The sequence below is a fragment of the Oncorhynchus keta genome, chromosome 21, assembly GCF_023373465.1.
Source record: "Oncorhynchus keta strain PuntledgeMale-10-30-2019 chromosome 21, Oket_V2, whole genome shotgun sequence".
Classification (NCBI taxonomy): Eukaryota; Metazoa; Chordata; class Actinopteri; order Salmoniformes; family Salmonidae; genus Oncorhynchus; species Oncorhynchus keta.
In genome coordinates, this window is record NC_068441.1 from 10,437,714 (window position 1) to 10,458,187 (window position 20,474).

Here is a 20,474-nt window from a genome sequence, read left to right on the forward strand (position 1 = left end):
AGATTTTACCCTTTGCCAAAGTAAAACAAAAAGTTTTGTTTAGAAGGAGTGCAATGGCGAATTGACTTAATGCATCTCTCACTTCACAGAGTAGGTGTTCCCGAACAGAAACATGCAAATACATGCTAGAACGCTAGCTCTTGCTTGGCTCTACACCTCTCATTGCATGTTCTGTGACTAATTTGTTCCCATTGGAGATGACAGACTGTGGTCTATCTTGGGTTAGTTATAAAAATCTTTGGTTCCAGTGTTGGATAGCCTTAGCCAGCTAGCTAACATTATTCTCAGAGTAGTTAGCTTGCTGCATTAGATAGCTAAGTAAGTGAATGTGTAAAATATACAACAGAATATAGCTAGCTCTCTCTCTCGCTCTGCTGCTTCTTCTTATTTTTTTTATAGATTTTTTTTTTTTTACTGTTCAACTATTGTCTTTCTCCCTCTGAGTCAATTACTCGCCACATGTTATGCCCTGCAGTGCTAGCTATGCTTTCAGTACTATATTCATTCTCTGATCCTTTAATTGGATGGACAATATGTCAGTTCATTCTGCAAGAGCTCTGATAGGACGTTGTCATAATTACTGTGTAAGTCTATGGAAGGGGGGTGAGAACCGTAAGCCTCGTAGGTTTTCTATTGAAGTCAATATATATAGGGGAGGATGGAAAATAGATGTCCTCCGGCTACACAATTTTGCTTCCCAGAGAGTGCTGTTGAGGCAACAAAACATTGGGTTTCAATCACTTATTTATTGACGTGATTATATTTAGAATGATTTTTATCTAAAAAGGATAACATTTTTAATGTATCACTATTTAAATTGTTCTGAAATTCACTGAGTAGGATGGTCCTTCCCTTCCTCCTCTGAGGAGCCTCCACTAACTCATACTCTCTACAGTACCAACCTCCAGCAATCACACGGGCATTCTTTTTACATGTGTCACCTCGCATGCAGCCAACTCAAAGCCAAATAACTCCTGTTAATGTTTGACATGAAGAGAAGTCGTGTTGAAAGGAGCTGTTAAAGGCTAATCAAAGACCCTGTAGGCTCTGGGCTGCTGATTAGAAGAGGCTCCCCTGTGGCTCATGTGTGAAAACTGGGACTGAGGGGATGTCAGTGGTGGTGTCAGGCTTAATCTTGTTCCACTGTAGTGGAGATCAAATCAAATCAAAGTTTATTTGTCACGTGCGCCGAATACATCAGGTGTAGTAGACCTTACAGTGAAATGCTTACTTAGAGGCTCTAACCAATAGTGCAAAAAAGGTGTTAGGTGAACAATAGGTAAGTAAAGAAATAAAACAGCAGTAAAAAGACAGGCTATATACAGTAGCGAGGCTATATACAGTAGTGAGGCTACATACAGACATCGGTTAGTCAGGCTGATTGAGGTGGTATGTACATGTAGATATGGTTAAAGTGACTATGCATATATGATGAACAGAGAGTAGTCGTAGTGTAAAAGAGGGGTTGGTGGGTGGTGGGACACAATGCAGATAGCCCGGTTAGCCAATGTGCGGGAGCACTGGTTGGTCGGCCCAATTGAGGTAGTATGTACATGAATGTATAGTTAAAGTGACTATGCATATAAGATAGATAGAGAGTAGCAGCAGCATAAAAAGAGGGGTTTGGGGGGAGGCACACAATGCAAATAGTCCGGGTAACCATTTGATTACCTGTTCAGGTGTCTTACGGCTTGGGGGTAAAAACTGTTGAGAAGCCTTTTTGTCCTAGACGTGGCACTCCGGTACCGCTTGCCATGAGGTAGTAGACAGAACAGTCTATGACTGGGGTGGCTGGGGTATATGACAATTTTTAGGGCCTTCCTCTGACACCGCCTGGTGTAGAGGTCCTGGATGGCAGGCAGCTTAGCCCCAGTGATGTACTGGGCCGTACGCACTACCCTCTGTAGTGCCTTGCTGTAGAACCTTTTGGGGATCTCAGGACCCATGCCAAATCTTTTTAGTTTCCTGAGGGGGAATGCCCTCTTCACGATTGTCTTGGTGTGTTTCTAGTTTGTTGTTGATGTGGACACCAAGAAACTTGAAACTCTCAACCTGCTCCACTACAGCCCCGTCGATGAGAATGGGGGCCTGCTCGGTCCTCCTTTTCCTGTAGTCCACAATCATCTCCTTTGTCTTGGCTACGCTGAGGGATAGGTTGTTATTCTGGCACCACCCGGCCAGGTCTCTGACCTCCTCCCTATAGGCTGTCTCGTCATTGTCGGTGATAAGGCCTACCACTGTTCTGTCGTCTGCAAACTTAATGATAGTGTTGGAGTCGTGCCTGGCTATGCAGTCGTGGGTGAACAGAGAGTACAGGAGGGGACTGAGCACGCACCCCTGTGGAGCTCCAGTGTTGAGGATCAGCGTGGCAGATGTGTTGCTACCTACCCTCACCACTTGGGTCCGGCCCGTCAGGAAGTCCAGGATCCAGTTACAGAGGGAGGTGATAAGTCCCAGGATCCTTAGCTTAGTGATGAGTTTTGAACGCACTATGGTGTTGAACGCTGAGCTGTAGTAAATAAATATAATTCTCAAATAAGTGTTCCTTTTGTCCAGGTGGGAAAGGGCAGTATGGAGTGCAATAGAGATTGCGTCATCTGTGGATCTATTTGGGCGGTATGCAAATTGGAGTAGGTCTAGGGTTTCTTGGATAATGGTGTTAATGTGAGCCATTACCAACCTTTCAAAGCACTTCATGGCTACGGACGTGAGTACTACGGGTCTGTAGTCATTTAGGCAGGTTGCCTTTGTGTTCTGGGGCACAGTGACTATGGTGGTCTGCTTGAAACATATTGGTATTACAGACTTAATCAGGGACATGTTGAAAATGTCAGTGAAGACACGTGCCAGTTGGTCAGCACATGCCCGGAGCACACGTCCTGATAATCCTTCTGGCCTCGCAGCCTTGTGTATGTTGACCTGTTTAAAGGTCTTACTCACGTCGGCTACGGAGAACGTGATCACACAGTCGTCCGGAACAGCTTATGCTCTCATGCATGCCTCAGTGTTGCTTGCCTCGAAGCGAGCATAGAAGTGATTTAGCTCATCTGGTAGGCTCGTGTCACTGGGCAGCTCGCAGATGTGCTTCCCTTTCCACATCAGAGAAGCACCTAGCTGGGTTAAAGGTCAAATCAGGGTACTGTATATACAGTGGAAGCTGGAAGTTTACATACACCTTAGCCAAATACATTTAAACTCAGTTTTTCACAATTCCTGACATTTAATCAGAGTTAAGATTCCCTGTTTTAGGTCAGTTAGGATCACCACTTTATTTTAAGAATGTGAAATGTCAGAATAATAGTAGAGGGAATGATTTATTTCAGCTTTTTTTTCTTTCATCACGTTTCCAGTGGGTCAGAAGTTTACATACACTCAATTAGTATTTGGTAGGATTTCCTTCAAATGGTTTAACTTGGGCAAAATGTTTCAAGGTAGCCTTTCACAAGCTTCCCACAATAAGTTGGGTGAATTTTGGCCCATTCCTCCTGACAGAGCTGGTGTAACTGAGTCAGGTTTGTAGGCCTCCTTGCTCGCACACACTTTTTCAGTTCTGCCCACACATTTTCTATAGGATTGAGGTCAGGACTTTGTGATGGCCACTCCAACACCTTGATTTTGTTGTCCTTAAGCCATTTTGACACAACTTTGGAAGTATGCTTGGGGTCATTGTCCATTTGGACCCATTTGCGTCCAAGCTTTAACTTCCTGAATGACGTCTTGAGATGTTGCTTCAAAATATCCACATCATTTTCCTACCTCATGTTGCCATCTATTTTGTGAAGTGCACCAGTCCCTCCTGCAGCAAAGCACCACCACAACATGACGCTGCCACCTCCGTGCTTCACGGTTGGGATGGTGTTCTTCGACTTACAAGTTTCCTCCAAACATAACGATGGTCATTATGGCCAAACAGTTCTATTTTTGTTTCATTAGACCAGAGGACGTTTCTCCAAAAAGTATGATCTTTGTCTCCATGTGCAGTTGCAAACCATAGTCTGGCTTTTTTATGGTGATTTTTGAGCAATGGTGTCTTCCTTGCTGAACGGCTGTAACGGCCATTGTTGGTGGAAGAAGGTAAGGACCAAGGTGCAGCATGGTACGTGTCCATGAACACGGAAATAACAAAATCAAATGAACACGGAAATAACAAAATAACAAAGAGAAACAACCGAAAACAGTTCTGGCTGGTGCAGACACACAACAGAAAACAATCACCCACGAAACACAATAGAAAACTGGCTACCTAAATATGGTTCTCAATCAGGGACAAAGATTGACAGCTGTCTCTGACTGAGAACCATACCAGGCCAAACACATAGCTAATCATAGAAAAATTAACATAGACAACCCACCCAGCTCATGCCCTGACCATACTAAAACAAAGACATAACAAAAGAACTAAGGTCAGAACGTGACAGCAGCCTTTCAGGTTATGTCGATATAGGACTTGTTTTACTGTGGATATAGATACTTTTGTGCCTGTTTCCTCCAGCATCTTCACAAGGTCCTTTGCTGTTGTTCTGGGTTTTATTTGAACTTTACGCACAAAAGTACGTTCATCTCTCGGCGACAGAACGCGTCTCCTTCCAAAGTGGTATGAAAGCTGTGTCCCATGGTGTTAATACTTGCATAATATTGTTTGTACAGATGAACGTGGTATCTTCAGGCATTTGGAAATTGCTCCCACGGATGAACCAGACTTTTGGAGGTCTACACAATTTTTTTCTGAAGTCTTGGCTGATTTCTTTTGATTTTCCCATGATGTCAAGCAAAGAGGCACTGAGTTTGAAGGTAGGCCCAAGCATACTTCCAACGTTGTGGCAAAATGGTTTAAGGACAACATAGTCAAGGTATTGGACTGGCCATCACAAAGCCCTGACCTCAATCCCATAGATTTATGGGCAGAACTGAAAAAGCGTGTGCGTGCAAGGAGGCCTACAAACCTGACTCAGTTACACCAGCTCTGTCAGGAGGAATGGGCCAAAATTCATCCAACTTATTGTGGGAAGCTTGTGTAAGGCTACCTGAAGCGTTTGACCCAAGTTATACATTTTAAAGGCAATGCTACCAAACACTAATTGAGTGTATGCAAACTTCTGACCCACTGGGAATGTGATGAAAGAAATAAAAGCTGAAAGAAATAATTCTCTCTACTATTATTCTGACATTTCACATTCTTAAAATAAAGTGGTGATCATAACTAACGCCTGCTACATTAGGTTAGATTTACAAAGACTGTATAGACCACATGAGGGAGGAATGTGCACAACACAACAACGAGAGGGATATAGACAGTTTGTGAATATATATTCCTTATCTACTTTGAAGAACTAGTAAAATGATTTAGTTAGACAGTTCTGCAGCATACTTAGTCAGGCTAGCCTAGCTAAATAGGATGACTAATGACAGTACAGTATGGGGATGGTTTGGCTGGCTGGCTGCTACTGCCTGAGCAGGAATGAGATGATGACTTAAAAAATAATAAAGTATTCAAATAAAAACTAAATGTAAATATTGAATGATTTCAATATTAATTTCTTATTTTTCTATTGATGTCTATCCATTTTCAATGTTTTGGCAATTTCATGTTCCCTATTGCCTTTGGAATTGCCATTAAAAAGCTCTAAAAACATTTTAATGGGATTATTTCATAAAGCTTTTAATGTTGAAATGTTGTTTTTGAAACAAATCAAAAACCGTGTTTCTTTAAAAAAATAATCGAACCGAATCCAAATCGAGCTCAAAAAGCACTAATCGCTCAGCACTAACAGGAATTCACTGTGAGAAAGTTAACAACCGGTCGTAGACATGCAGGTATCTGGAGATGGACCATATCTGTGTAACTAAACTACACTGGATTCCCCACGGTTATGGTTATGGTGGCCTCTTACCCTGGTAGGACGAGGTCACATACTCCGATAACGCTCTTAGAGTATCGCTGTGGTTGATTCAGAGGGTGTACCAGTTAACTGCCTCATCACATTTACTTTTACTGCTTTGTCCTGACACTTGGTAGTGAGGTGCAAATTCATTCACGCCCAACCGCTAAATATCACACTGCATTTCCAGAGTTAAACACAAGCTGGCTCATTAACAGCTGATTACCTCTTCCTGAAAAACTCTGATTACATACAAATCTCTCACATTATTTGAGTGGCTATGATGATTAGATTCATCTATTATTAGATGATAAATCAACCAAAACGCTGCATGCAGAATTTTCTCATATTTTTCCTTAAACTAGTTGAAGCATGTTTACAGTAGAACCGTGAAGGAGAACCTTCTTGGCAGCATTAAGCTGCCACATCATGTTTTTCTCTTACAGTTTGGACTAGACGGTGACAGAATGGCACAGTGAATGGTTGTAGCTCTGATCTCCAGATAGCAGAGCCTGAGCGCCGAGCCCATTCCCAGGTCCATCCTACCCCTGGCAGGCCTAACCAACCACTGACATTTACTCTGCCTGAGAACAACTGAGCCTTTCTTATATGTACAGGGCTACAGGCAGCAGACACTTCCTAATTATGGCAGGGAGAGAAGAATAACAGAGACGTTAATGAGAATGTCTGACTTAGACTTCCATAAGGTAATGGATGACGGGTAAATCTGTTAAACCTGTGGCACCGTTGCCTGGTTGACACATTACTGCACCTCGTAAAAATTGGACAGAACTGCCAACACGGCAGCTCATTCTGCCCTTCCTATTGGCGTTCGTTTTTTCCTTAGGTCCTAAATCTATAGGGGTTGAGACACCAGTCCACTGGTGTTGAAACAGAGTGGGCGTAAAGGAGTAGTGTTGACCACTTTGCCATTTCTATTCACGACATTGACAGCTTTAAAAAAAATATTCAACCCCAGTTTCTGACATGCACATCCTTTCATGTGAGTGAGCATGCCACTTCTCCCGCCCCCCTCTTAAACACCCTAATTATCACTACTGCCACTCCAGTGTGTGTGAACTCACACACCTCGCCTCGCTCCAAGGAGCTGAAAACGGCCTCAGGCCTCTAGTAGTAGTAGTACAGGCTTGTGTTAGTGTATCCAAATCGCATTGTTTGTTTTTCAATAAATTTGTCCCAGTGAATGAATATGGTTTAACTGGATATACTGATGTTACTGCATGTATTCTAGCCTTAAAACTCACTACAATTCCACTAAGGAGAGACTGTCATTTTTAAAACGGAAACCACAGAACCTAGATGGCTCATGTGGTATAAAACCAGATATTTTTGCAATCCCTGCCCTTATCTTCAATCTGGCAGCCCCCCCAACTATTCAGCCCCCCCCAACCCTGTTTCACTCCACTCTGCCACCCTCCCCTTCCTCCAGGCCTCTGCAGAGACACAGGCAGTCTTCATGCAGCAACATGCCCTGTTCTGTCGTTCTTTGGCAGGGCCCACACTTTTAATTTACCCAATTCGAAACCAGAGAAACACTGTATGTAGCTGGGTGGAACACACCCACATCAGGTTCATGTAGCTAATGTGAGCCGCACAGTTGGGTGCCAGAAGTATTTTTCTCCCCCTTTGTTGTGTTTAACCATACAGTCAAACATTTTCCATTATTCAATCATTCGCCTCATTCATCTTGTAGATTTGCCAGGAAAGTAAATATACTCTTAAATCATGGTAGATGCGGTAATCTGTCCTTAATGAGAGGAAGTGCTCATGTTTCTAAACCCACCACAAAACATGATTCATGAATACAGTCTAAATTATAAATCTACAAGTTCTGGTTATTTTGGTTATTTGAGTGGATTGTGCATTTATATACTTAACAAAAATATAAACGCAACATGACAAGTGTTGGTCGCATGTTTATTGAGATGAATAAAAAGATCTCAGATATTTTTCATACCCACAAAAAGCTATTTCTCTCATATTTTGTGCACAAATTTGATTACATCCCTGTTAGTGAGCATTCCTTTGCCAAGATAATCCATCCACCTGACAGGTGTGGCATATCAAGAAGCTGATTAAACAGCATGGTCATTACATAGGTGCACCTTGTGCTTGGGGACAATATAAAATGTGCAGTTTTGTCACAACGCAACGGCCACAGATGTCTCACGTTTTGAGGAAGCATGCAATTCAAATCAAATTTTATTTGCCACATGCGCCGAATACAACAGGTGTAGTAGACCTTACAGTGAAATGCTAACGTACAAGCCCTTATCAAACAATGCAGTTTTAAGAAAAATACCAACGAAAAAAATAAGAAATAAAATTAACAAATAATTAAAGAGCAGCAGTAAAATAACAATAGTGGGTACCGGTACAGAGTCAATGTGTGGGGGCACCGGATAGTCAAGGTAATTGAGGTAATATGTACATATAGGTAGAGTTATTAAAGTGACTATGCATAGATAATAACAGAGAGTAGCAGCAGCATAAAATAGGGTAGGGGAAGCTGTTTAGAAGCCTCTTGGACTTAGACTTGGTGCTACGGTACCGCTTGCCATGCGGTAGCAGAGAGAACTGTCAATGACTAGGGTGGCTGGAATATTTGACCATTTTTAGGGTCTTCCTCTGACACCCCCTGGTATAGAGGTCCTGGATGGCAGGATACTTGGTCCCAGTGATGTACTGGGCCGTGCGCACTACCCTCTGTAGTGCCTTGCGGTCAAAGGCCGAGCAGTTGTCATACCAGGCAGTGATGCAACCCGTCAGGATGCTCTCGATGGTGCAGCTGGAGAAACTTTTGATGATCTGTGGACCCATGCCAAATCTTTTCAGTCTGACCTCCTCCATATTGACTGTCTCGTCATTGTCGGTGATCAGGCCTACCACTGTTGTGTCATCGGCAAACTTAATAATGGTGTTTGAGTCGTGCCCGGCCGTGCAGTCTTGAGTGAAAAGGGAGTACAGGAGGGGACTGAGCATGCGCCCCTGAGGGGCTCTGTGTTGAGGATCAGTGTAGCACATGTGTTGTTACCTACCCTTACCACCTGTGGGCGGGCCGTCAGGAAGTCCAACATCCAGTTGCAGAGTGAGGTGTTTAGTCCCAGGGTCCTTAGCTTAGTGATGAGCTTTGAGGGCTGTGAGCCGATTGGCATCCTGACTTCAGGAATGTCCAACGGAGCTGTTGCCAGAGAATGTAATGTTAATTTCTCAACCATTAGCAACCTCATATCGTTCTAGAGAATTTCCACTTCCAGCTTCTTCACCTGACACCAGCTGTCTGACACCAGCCACCCAGACAGCTGATGAAAACTGAGGATTGTTTCTGTCTGTAATAAAGCCCTTTTATGGGGGAAAACTCATTCAGATTGGCTGGGCCTGGCTCCCAAGTGGGTGGGCCTATGCCCTCCCAAGCTCATCCATGGCTGAGCTTCTGCCCAGTCATGTTAAATCCATAGATTAGTGATTAATGTATTTATTTAAATGTACTAATTTCCTTTTATGTACTGTAACTCAGAAAAATTCGAAATTGTTGCATGTTGAGTATATAGTTTTCTTCAGTATATTATATAAGACAGCTTTAACCTGTATAAATATACAAAAGCTTGAAATGGAGATGTCCAGTTTTGCCAGGGGATCTCAAGAATATATGCCCTTGAACTCAGCATTTTCATGCTCAAAAAAAATAAAAAAGTTATCTAAACCCATGGGCAATTAACTGAAGATGGTGAGTTATAGGTAACTGTCAAAATAAAGGAAACACCAACATAAAATGTCTTAATAGGGTATTGGGCCACCACGAGCGGCTAGGACAGCTTTAATGCGCCTCTGCAAAGATTCTACAAGTGTCTGGAACTCTATTCGATGGTTCTTCCATGAGAAATTCCATAATTTGTTGATGGTGGTAGAACATGCTGTCTCAGGCTCCACTCTAGAATCTCCCATAAGTGTTCAATTCGGGCGAGATCTGGTGACTGACACCCTCATTTACTCAAGTGTTTCCTTTATTTTGCCAGTTACCTGTATGTGGTAACATGCGTGCCTGCAGCCATGGGATCTCATTGTCAGTGGCCAAGTATTCTCTCAGGAGGACTGATCCTGTTTGACTGTGGGGCTTCTGAGTTCACCCTTTGATTTCTGCCTCCCTCCTTTAGCCACCAGAAACATGGATTGGCTCTCTGGCCCGTTTCTGTGTAATCCCAGAGGAAGTCCTTATGGCTTAACCTGAACCATTAGAGATGGGGAAATCAAATCTGTGGTCATTTCACAACATAGTGAAGTGCACATATGCATTTGAACCTGTTGCTCCCTCTTAACATGTGTCAATGTGTCATGTGTGACCGTGAGCTTGAGTTTGAGCTGTATGGTGGCTGGCTCAGGAGTTAGGGACTTGGGGCATCGGCCAGAGAATAGGCTATTAAGAAACAGTGGGTTTGGGCTTCATCTTACATGACTCCAAGCTACATCCACTGACAACCTTTTCTGCTAATAGAATGGGAAGCGGGCACCATCTAGAGATATCCAGACGGCGGGAAGAGGATTGTCCCTGTTCAGTAGACTAGAGAGGAAGGACAGGACCGCCACCAACGACTTTACTGACAATTCTCAGCTCAAGCTACAACGGGATCACCTTCCTCTCTGTGCACCATTACTCCTGGGAGTAACGTTCATTTCAGTGTGTGTGTTTGAGGGATCAGGAGTACACGGATCAGGTTCCCTCGCCAGCAACAGGAAGTCTAACTTTCCCCACTAATAGAGCCATTGCCATTCAACTGGGGGAACTTGTCCACTCCCGAAACAAAGCCCCCCTCTGTCCTACAGGCCCCCCAGAGAGAGCTAAAAACCCACACGCAGTAATGGACTACTTTAAGAGCTGATCTGCCTCTAATATATACGCTCTTATGTTGCTCCAGGTCTCCAAAACTCCAAGTCTGTGTGGTGAAAATGGCATCCTGCCCTAATGCGGATGACTCACAGAGCTCAGAGGAGTTCAGGTTTTGAGCCTCTTCCTGTACTAAAACTCCCCTGACCTGCCCTGCAGAGGGCAAATTCCTGCTGCTTCACTCCCTATACTGTTGGGGATCGTGCACCTGTCCTGTAATATAGAGAGAACCAGCACTTCTTGGAATAGGCCTTAGATTGGCTATATACATGGTAGTCTTGAATGAAGTAAGAAAAAATAAGAAAAATAATAATGTGGTATGAGGCACCCTGTTCCCTCCAAACTCAACCAAATCTCTCATTCTGCTTGTCAAATGGTTTGACAGCAAATGAAGTAGCCTGGTTAAAAATCTTGATCATGCACGTTTTCCCCTCTGTCGTTGTGTGCCTTAGCTTGCTGATGGTGTCTCAGTGTTTGTCCAGTCCCTCTCCAGGCCTCCTGGGCTTGTTTCCACAGGTGGCCTGACCTCTGAGGCAGGGTGGCGTAGCTGAGCCCAGTCTCCTGCCATTATGAGCCCTGGATCAACATTTAATATGAGCACACTCCCCAGTGCTTCTGTCTGTCTGAGCAGAGGGTCGAGCAGGGGATAGGATGGGAGAGGAGAGCAGGGGATAATGTACAGTAGCTGGTAGACTTCTCCTTTCAGATTTCCTCTTCTTTTTTTCCTTGTGTATTTACCCCCAACGAGACCCAACGAAAGTTCAATTTCTGTGACTGATACGACAAGATCCCTAAGTGGCATGTTGGGTTTACAATATGAGCTCAATGCCAAATCACCGGGAAAATGGTCTCGAATGCTAGTATAGGAACAGTAGTTTCCTCTTAGTAATGCTTTAACTGCAGTGCCACAGGATCATTAAGGAACAGATGGAATATGATTTTCTACGCAGCCTAGTAAACGTTCTGTATTTGTTTAGAGAACGTTATTTCACTAACAAGGGGAGGGAGGGAGTTATTATCTTAATATGTATATCTAATGCATAACAGTATTATTATCTAAATCTGTATATCTAATGCATAACAGTATTATTATGTAGATATGCATAGCTAATGTATGACAATATTATCTAAAGATGCATATCTAATATATAACAATATCATCCAAATATGCATATCTAATGTATAACATTATTTATTTCAAGTGTTATGGATGTTTAAGGTTTTTGGTTTGTGGAAAATGAACATATGGCTAGCTAGCTATAGATGTTTAAAAGGGTCATATGTTTGGTTTGTCACCACGCTTTAGTGTACATAATGCTCCATTATCCGTCCATTGTCAGATGATTATGGGCTTCGATTACATATGTTTTGGAGCTGGATACGGAGAGCTCTATAGAGTCTGTTGTTGCTCTGTAGTGCTCTGACTCCCTCCTCACCAAACAGATGGTTACATTCAGCTACTCTCTGAAAACAAACATACGCTGAGGAGTTGCTGACAAACTGGTTCAGAAAGGGCTTAAACTGGCCCCTGGAGTGTCTCCCTGTCTGTCTGTCTGTCTGTCTGTCTGTCTGTCTGTCTGTCTGTCTGTCTGTCTGTCTGTCTGTCTGTCTGTCTGTCTGTCTGTCTGTGTGCAAGTATATCATTGGCTGTGTGCAAGTGTGCAAGTGTGCAAGTGTGCAAGTGTATGTATGTTAAACTTCACATCCAGTAGCACACAGCCAATGATATACAGAGGGGTGTAGTTTGGGGACTCATCATTCAACCCAACTCTCAAACACAAATAATCACGGGGTGAGACCACATGTCGCAGCTCTTATGCATAGGGCCTCGACAGCTGTCAATCACACAGATGACCTATAAACAGACCCTTGGCAGACACTCTTATTAAATCAAACTGTACAAATATAGCAAATCTAATGCTATGAATCGTTGATTATTGACGTAACCCAGAGTTAAATTTAGATACGGTATGGAAGACTGGTAATATTAGATTCCATGGTAAGTATGTTGAGAAACGTCTGTGGATGGAGTTTATTTTAAGGTCCTGTGGTTTGATGGGGGACATTGGGATGGCTTTCGTCTTGTCTTGGTATTCAGATAACTTCCTAAGAGACAGTCAGACAACCAGATAGGAATGTATTTTTCACCCTGTTCAAACAGGGATTGAATATAAACCAGCACACACCTTCTTTGGCTTTATGGAGGCATGTTTTTTTTCCCAGAGTAGGGTGACCAGTTTAGAAACAGGTCCTGCATAAACATGGATATTAATAAACTTATTTTTACCCTTTTGCTATATCAGAAGGATTTGTTATTTGAAACTATGTTGTGCAGGTTTTGACTTTGAAGCTACAACAGGACCATTTGAAGCTGTGATACAACAGGACCATTTGAAGCTGTGATACAACAGGACCATTTGAAGCTGTGATACAACAGGACCATTTGAAGCTGTGATACAACAGGACCATTAGAAGCTGTGATACAACAGGACCATTAGAAGCTGTGATACAACAGGACCATTAGAAGCTGTGATACAACAGGACCATTTGAAGCTGTGATACAACAGGACCATTTGAAGCTGTGATACAACAGGACCATTTGAAGCTGTGATACAACAGGACCATTAGAAGCTGTGATACAACAGGACCATTAGAAGCTGTGATACAACAGGACCATTAGAAGCTGTGATACAACAGGACCATTAGAAGCTGTGATACAACAGGACCATTAGAAGCTGTGATACAACAGGACCATTAGAAGCTGTGATACAACAGGACCATTTGAAGCTGTGATACAACAGGACCATTAGAAGCTGTGATACAACAGGACCATTTGAAGCTGTGATACAACAGGACCATTAGAAGCTGTGATACAACAGGACCATTAGAAGCTGTGATACAACAGGACCATTAGAAGCTGTGATACAACAGGACCATTAGAAGCTGTGATACAACAGGACCATTAGAAGCTGTGATACAACAGGACCATTAGAAGCTGTGATACAACAGGACCATTAGAAGCTGTGATACAACAGGACCATTAGAAGCTGTGATACAACAGGACCATTAGAAGCTGTGATACAACAGGACCATTTGAAGCTGTGATACAACAGGACCATTAGAAGCTGTGATACAACAGGACCAGTAGAAGCTGTGATACAACAGGACCATTAGAAGCTGTGATACAACAGGACCATTAGAAGCTGTGATACAACAGGACCATTAGAAGCTGTGATACAACAGGACCATTAGAAGCTGTGATACAACAGGACCATTTGAAGCTGTGATACAACAGGACCATTAGAAGCTGTGATACAACAGGACCATTAGAAGCTGTGATACAACAGGACCATTAGAAGCTGTGATACAACAGGACCATTAGAAGCTGTGATACAACAGGACCATTAGAAGCTGTGATACAACAGGACCATTAGAAGCTGTGATACAACAGGACCATTAGAAGCTGTGATACAACAGGACCATTAGAAGCTGTGATACAACAGGACCATTAGAAGCTGTGATACAACAGGACCATTAGAAGCTGTGATACAACAGGACCATTAGAAGCTGTGATACAACAGGACCATTTCATTTGAAGTTGATCCTCTGATTATGTGCAGACATACCTTAGTTCTGATATATAGTATGTAAACAGTAAAATACTTGAATTAGATCTCCATCCTTCCTATCTGTCATCGACTATTTTTTCCTGACCACAATTTAACCACTACAATTACCATAGTTGTGGCATTGTGGAGATGTTGTTTTTTGGTGGACTCCTAAATGAGTTCAGTAGAAGCTTATTGAGTAAAACTGCAATGTTTGTCAAGCAGCAGTATATGATTGCCACCCTGCTAAGCCCTACACTGTAGGGTCCCATTGATTGTTTGTCTTTGGTGTCGGGCCCGAGCAGCGGAGAGACAGTGGGCCTCTCAAACAGCACTGCCCTGTCTGTACATGGCTGCTGAACCGTGGAGAACGTATCAAACACAGTCTCACAGGGGAGGGTCCTGTTACTCTTGACACAGGAATGTCTGTCAAACTGCATTCTTAATGTAGCCGCAGAAGACCCACTCAGACCTTCAGATGACCAGAGAAAAGCATCCTTGGCAGATGTCCATGCCGGTATTTAACAGAGATATGGGGGAAAGACAGTATTGAGATGGCAACACAATGAGACGCTCTCTAGCACTTGTCACTGACCGACTGTATTGGGTTTCAGTGTTGATTAAAAAAAACATCTCATAACCCCACATGGGTATGCAGTACAGGGGTGGAATGTCCCAGTTGAGCCTGCATGTGTGTGTTAATCTGTTGGTGTACAGCAGCTGTCTTTCCCTAATGGATATTTTTGCTCTCTTGTTCCCCCTCTCCTCTCTGCAGAGCTGAGGTCCACCGGCACTGCCCAACACTTTGCCTACCTGCTCAACACGTCTGACTACCGTATCCTGCGTATGGACGAGGACCACGACCGCATGTACGTTGGCAGTAAGGACTACATCTTGTCCCTGGACCTGCATGACATCAACAAGGAGCCGCTCATTGTAAGACCTTACAGTTACTAACCCTGTATCTCTTCACCTTCCCTTACCTACTCTCACCTCTTCTCCCCTCACCTTTCTCCCCTCACCTCTCCTCCCCCCTCTCCCCTCTCTCATCTCCAGAGGTCTATGATCCGGGGTGAGGCTAACCCTTTGCCTCAGCTCTCAAAAATGGCCCCCGAGGGTCATATGTCTCATTTCGCAGCCCTGTGTCTGACATTTTGATTAGCTCGCCTACAGTTTGTATTGGACTGCACTATTTTCTGGAGACAGGGGTTGTAAAACACTGTAAAAACAAAATCTGGATATGACCATTCCAAGGGGGCTAATAGTACCCTGTGGCAGGTTTAGCCCCACATCTATAAAGTCCAGTGATGTTGAACGGGTTGTGAGATGTGTTGGGTTATTGCTATAAAATGACCTTTGTTCCCCCCTGCCTTCAGCTCCACTGGCCTGTCTCTCAGCAGAGGAAGACTGAGTGTGTTCTAAGTGGGAAGGACACCAATGTAAGTATTTCTGTTGACTTTCGATCTCCACACAACTAATTCAGGATTTATGTTTCAGATCAGGTGACTTTGTGCCACCTGTAATATGTAGTAATGTATTTTCTATATTTATCTATCTATATATATATATACATATACATTTCCCGTCAAAAGTTTGGACAACACCTACTCATTTCTACATTGTAGAATAATAGTGAAGACATCAAAACTATGAAATAGCACATATGGAATCATGTAGTAACCAAAAAAGTGTTATTTTTTTTATTTGATATTCTTCAAAGTAGCCACCCTTTGCCTTGACAAGAGCTTTGCACACTCTTGGCAATCTCTCAACCAGCTTCATGAGGTAGTCACCAGTAATGCATTTAAATTAACAGGTGTACCTTTAAAAAAATATACTTGGGGGATTTATTTTGTTCTTAATGCGTTTGATACAATCAGTTGTGCTGTGACGAGGTAGGGGTGGTATACAGAAGACAGCTTTATTTATTAAGTCCATATTAAGGCAAGAATAAGAAAAACGACAGTCCAACATTACTTTATGTCACGTTTGTCATAATGATGAGACCAAGGCGCAGCGTGAGTAGAGTTCCACATAATTTGAATAAACTGAAACTCACCTAACAAAACAACAAACGAAACTTGAATCTACTGATGGACACCAAGGCAATTATACATAGGCAAGATCCCACAACACAAATGAGGAAAATGGCTACCTAAATATGATCCCCAATCAGAGACCACGATAAACAGCTGTCTCTGATTGGGAACCATATCAGGCCAACATAGATATACAAAAACCCTAGACATACAAAAACTAGAGTACCCACCCTAGTCACACACTGACCTAACCAAAATATATAGAAAAACAGAGATATTTAAGGTCAGGGCTTGACACTTTAAGACATGAAGGTCAGTCAATACGGAACATTTCAAGAACTTAAAAAGTTTCTTCAAGCGCAGTCGCAAAAACCATCAAGCGCTATTATGAAGCCCAGTTGAAGGGCATATTTCTTTCCTTTATTTAACTAGGCAAGTCAGTTAAAAACAAATTCTTATTTTCAATGACAGCCTAGGAACAATGGGTTAACTACCTTGTTCAGGGGAAGAATTACAGATTTTTACCTTTTCAGCTCAGGGATTCAATTTTGCAACCTTTCGGTTACTAGCCCAATGCTCTAAACACTAGGCTACCTGCCGCCCCATATACCTACGGGGATTTAATTTGGCCCTGTAAAATCCTGGTTCCGCTCTGTCTGGACAAACAGTCAGGGCAGGACTGGCACCAGGACTAGTCTCACTCTTCCCCATCTGCCAGTGTAGGGTGTGGATAAATAGATTATACTGACATTATACTGGCACACTAATATATTGACATTTCCATTGATGTTAAAGATAATTGCCTCTTGTAATATGCTTTATGTTGTATATAGGTATTATCATACATGTTGATAATCCATTCATGTCTGTCTATGTTCGTTCCCATGCAGGGCGAGTGTGGGAACTTCATCCGTCTGATTGAGCCGTGGAACAGGACCCACTTGTATGTCTGTGGTACTGGGGCCTACAACCCCATCTGCACCTACGTCAACCGTGGACGCAAACCGCAGGTTAGAGCTCCACACCTTATTGAATACATTGAGTCTGTGTTCACATAATGAAGAGGTGAGGGAGCATATGGCTCTGTCTGTAAAATCAAATCAAATGTATATTCATCACATGCTGTGTAAACAGCAGGTGTAGACTGTGAAATGCTGATTTATGGGCCCTTTTCCAGCAATGCAGAGTTAAAGATCAAAATGTCACACAAAATTGAAATAGTGACACGAGGAAAACAGTCGACGTCAGAAGTTTACATAGACCTCAGCCAAATACATTTAAACTCAGTTTTTCACAATTCCTGACATTTAATCCGAGTACAAATTCCCTGTTTTAGGTCAGTTAGGATCACCACTTTATTTTAAGAATGTGAAATGTCACAATAATAGTAGAGAGAGTAATTTATTTCAGCTTGTATTTCTTTCATCACGTTCCCAGTGGTTCAAAAGTTTACATACACTCAATTAGTATTTGATAGCATTGCCTTTAAATTGTTTAACTTGGGTCAAACGTTTCAGTTAGCCTTCCACAAACTTCCCACAATAAGTTGGATGAATTTTGGCCCATTCCTCCTGACAGAGCTGGTGTAAAATGAATCAGGTTTGTAGGCCTCCTTGTTTCGCACAAGCTTTTTCAGTTCTGCCCACAAATTTTCTATAGGATTGAGGTCAGGGCTTTGTGATGGCCACTCCACTACCTTGACTTTGCTGTCCTTAAGCATTTTGCCACAACTTTGGAAGTGTGCTTGGGGTCATTGTCCATTTGGAAGACCCAGGATTTCACTTCCTGACTGATGTCTTGAGATGTTGCTTCAATATTTCCACATAATTTTCCTACCTCACGATGCCAACTATTTTGTGAATTGCACCAGTCCCTCCTGCAGCAAATCACCCCCACAACATGATGCTGCCACCCCGTGCTTCACGGTTGGGATGGTGTTCTTTGGCTTGCAAGCCTCCCCCTTTTCCTCTAAACACAACAATTGTGATTATGGCCAAACAGTTCTATTTTTGTGTCATCAGACCAGAGGACATTCATCCAAAAGTATGATCTTTGTCCCCATGTGCACTTGCAAACCGTAGTCTGGCTTTTTTATGGCGGTTTTGTAGCAGTGGCTTCTTCCTTTCTGAGCAGCCTTTCAGGTTATGTTGATATAGGACTCATTTTATTGTGGATATAGATACTTTTGTACTTGTGTTCTCCAGCATCTTCACAAGGTCCTTTGCTGTTGTTCTGGGATTGATTTTAACTTTTCACACCAAAGTACGTTCATCTCTAGGAGACAGAACGCATCTCCTTCCTGAGCGGTATGGCTAAGTGAAATGGTCATGGGACCACGCAGCCGGAGATTGCTCCGAAAGATGAACAAGACTTGTGGAGGTCTACAAAATCAGGCTGATTTCTTTAGATTTTCCCACGTGGTCAAGCAAAGAGGCACTGAGTTTGAAGATAGGCCTTGAAATACATCCACAGGTACACCTCAAATTGACTCAAATTATATCAATTAGCCTTTCAGAAGCTTCTAGAGCCGTGACTTAATTTTCTGGGATTTTCCAAGCTGTTTAAAGGCACAGTCAACTTAGTGTATGTAAACTTCTGACCCACTGGAATTGTGATACAGGGAAGTATAAAGTATAAAAATGACTTGTGTTATGAACAAAGTAGATGTCCTAACCGACTTGCCAAAACTACAGTTTGTTAACAAAAAAAAACGGTGGAGTGGTTGAAAACGAGTTTTAATGACTCCAACCCAAGTGTATGTAAACTTCCCGACTTCAACTGTATATTGTGAATAACAGTTCCTCTCTCATCGCGAAACATCTTTCAAACACTCGCCCTCGATAACCGCCAAGCCTTGGTATGAAATAGATCATTGTCCTTCTCTGATCCCACATTTCCACATAGTTTTGCGTGAGCACAGTGGGTGTGGTTTGATGTAGTTTACAATTTAAGTTATCTGCTACAGTATATTTCCTAGTTCTGTGCTCAGCTCTTTTGCCACCAGTTGCTCTCGGTGTATCATACAATGCATCCATTGGTCAGAGGAAGACATATTCATAACTAGAGTGCAGAGGCCTGCCCACCATCCCACCGTAGATGGAGCCACATCTGTGTAAAAGCACACCATTCGATCCCATAGAATCTGTTTTTCGTCAACATAGCACACTGAACATCCCATGCCATTTAATTCTCGGGAATCGTGAGAAAGAACTATATGTCTTCGTGAATAGCATCCCCCGACATATATATCGAACAAAACTCAATGCCACCGGGGTCTGACAATCTGGATGGAAAATTACTGAAGATAATAGCAGATGATTTTGCCACTCCTATTTGTCACATCTTCGATTTAAACCTACTAGAGAGCATGTGCCCTCAGGCCTGGAGGGAAGCTAAAGTCCTTCTGCTACCCAAGAATAGTAAATCCCCCTTTACTGGCTCAAATAGCTGACCAGTCTCTCAAATATAATCCAGTTAGAACCAGGAATTCCCCAAGGTAGCTGTTTAGGCCCCTTGCTTTTTTCAATTTTTACTAACAACATGCCACTAACTTTGAGTAAAGCCAGTTTGTCTATGTATGCGGATGACTCAACACTATTCATGTCAGCTACGACAGTGACTGAAATGACTGCAACACACAAAGAGCTGCAGTTAGTTTCAGATTGGGTGGCAAGTAATAAGTTATCCCTAAATATTTCGAAAACTAAAAGCATTGTATTTGGAACAAAACACTCACTAAACCCTAAACCTCAACTAAACTTTGTAATAAATAATGTGGAAATTGAGCAAGTTGAGATGACTAAACTGCTTGGAGTAACCCTAGATTGTAAACAGTTATGGTCAAAACATATTGATGCAGTAGTAGCTAAAATGGGGAGAAGTCTGTCTATAATAAAGCAATGCTCTGCCTTCTTAACAACACTATCAACAAGGCAGGTCCTACAGGCCCTAGTTTTGTCGCACCTTGACTTCTGTTCAGTTGTGTGGTCAGGTGCCACAAAAAAAGGATTAGGACAATTGCAATTGGCTCAGAACAGGGCAGCAC

At 42.7% G+C, this 20,474-nt stretch overlaps 1 protein-coding gene across 4 annotated transcripts in view; it reads left to right on the top strand.

Annotated features, from left to right (window-relative positions):
• Positions 1-20,474, top strand: part of sema3fb (sema domain, immunoglobulin domain (Ig), short basic domain, secreted, (semaphorin) 3Fb) — a 91,867-nt gene that overhangs the window by 42,389 nt on the left and 29,004 nt on the right. For all 4 annotated transcript variants that reach the window (XM_035796533.2, XM_052473303.1, XM_035796535.2 and 1 more), the window contains exons 3-5: positions 15,166-15,326; positions 15,767-15,829; positions 17,320-17,439. In XM_035796533.2, the coding sequence (XP_035652426.1) occupies positions 15,166-15,326; positions 15,767-15,829; positions 17,320-17,439 (344 nt within the window). The remainder of the gene's footprint in view (positions 1-15,165; positions 15,327-15,766; positions 15,830-17,319; positions 17,440-20,474) is intronic.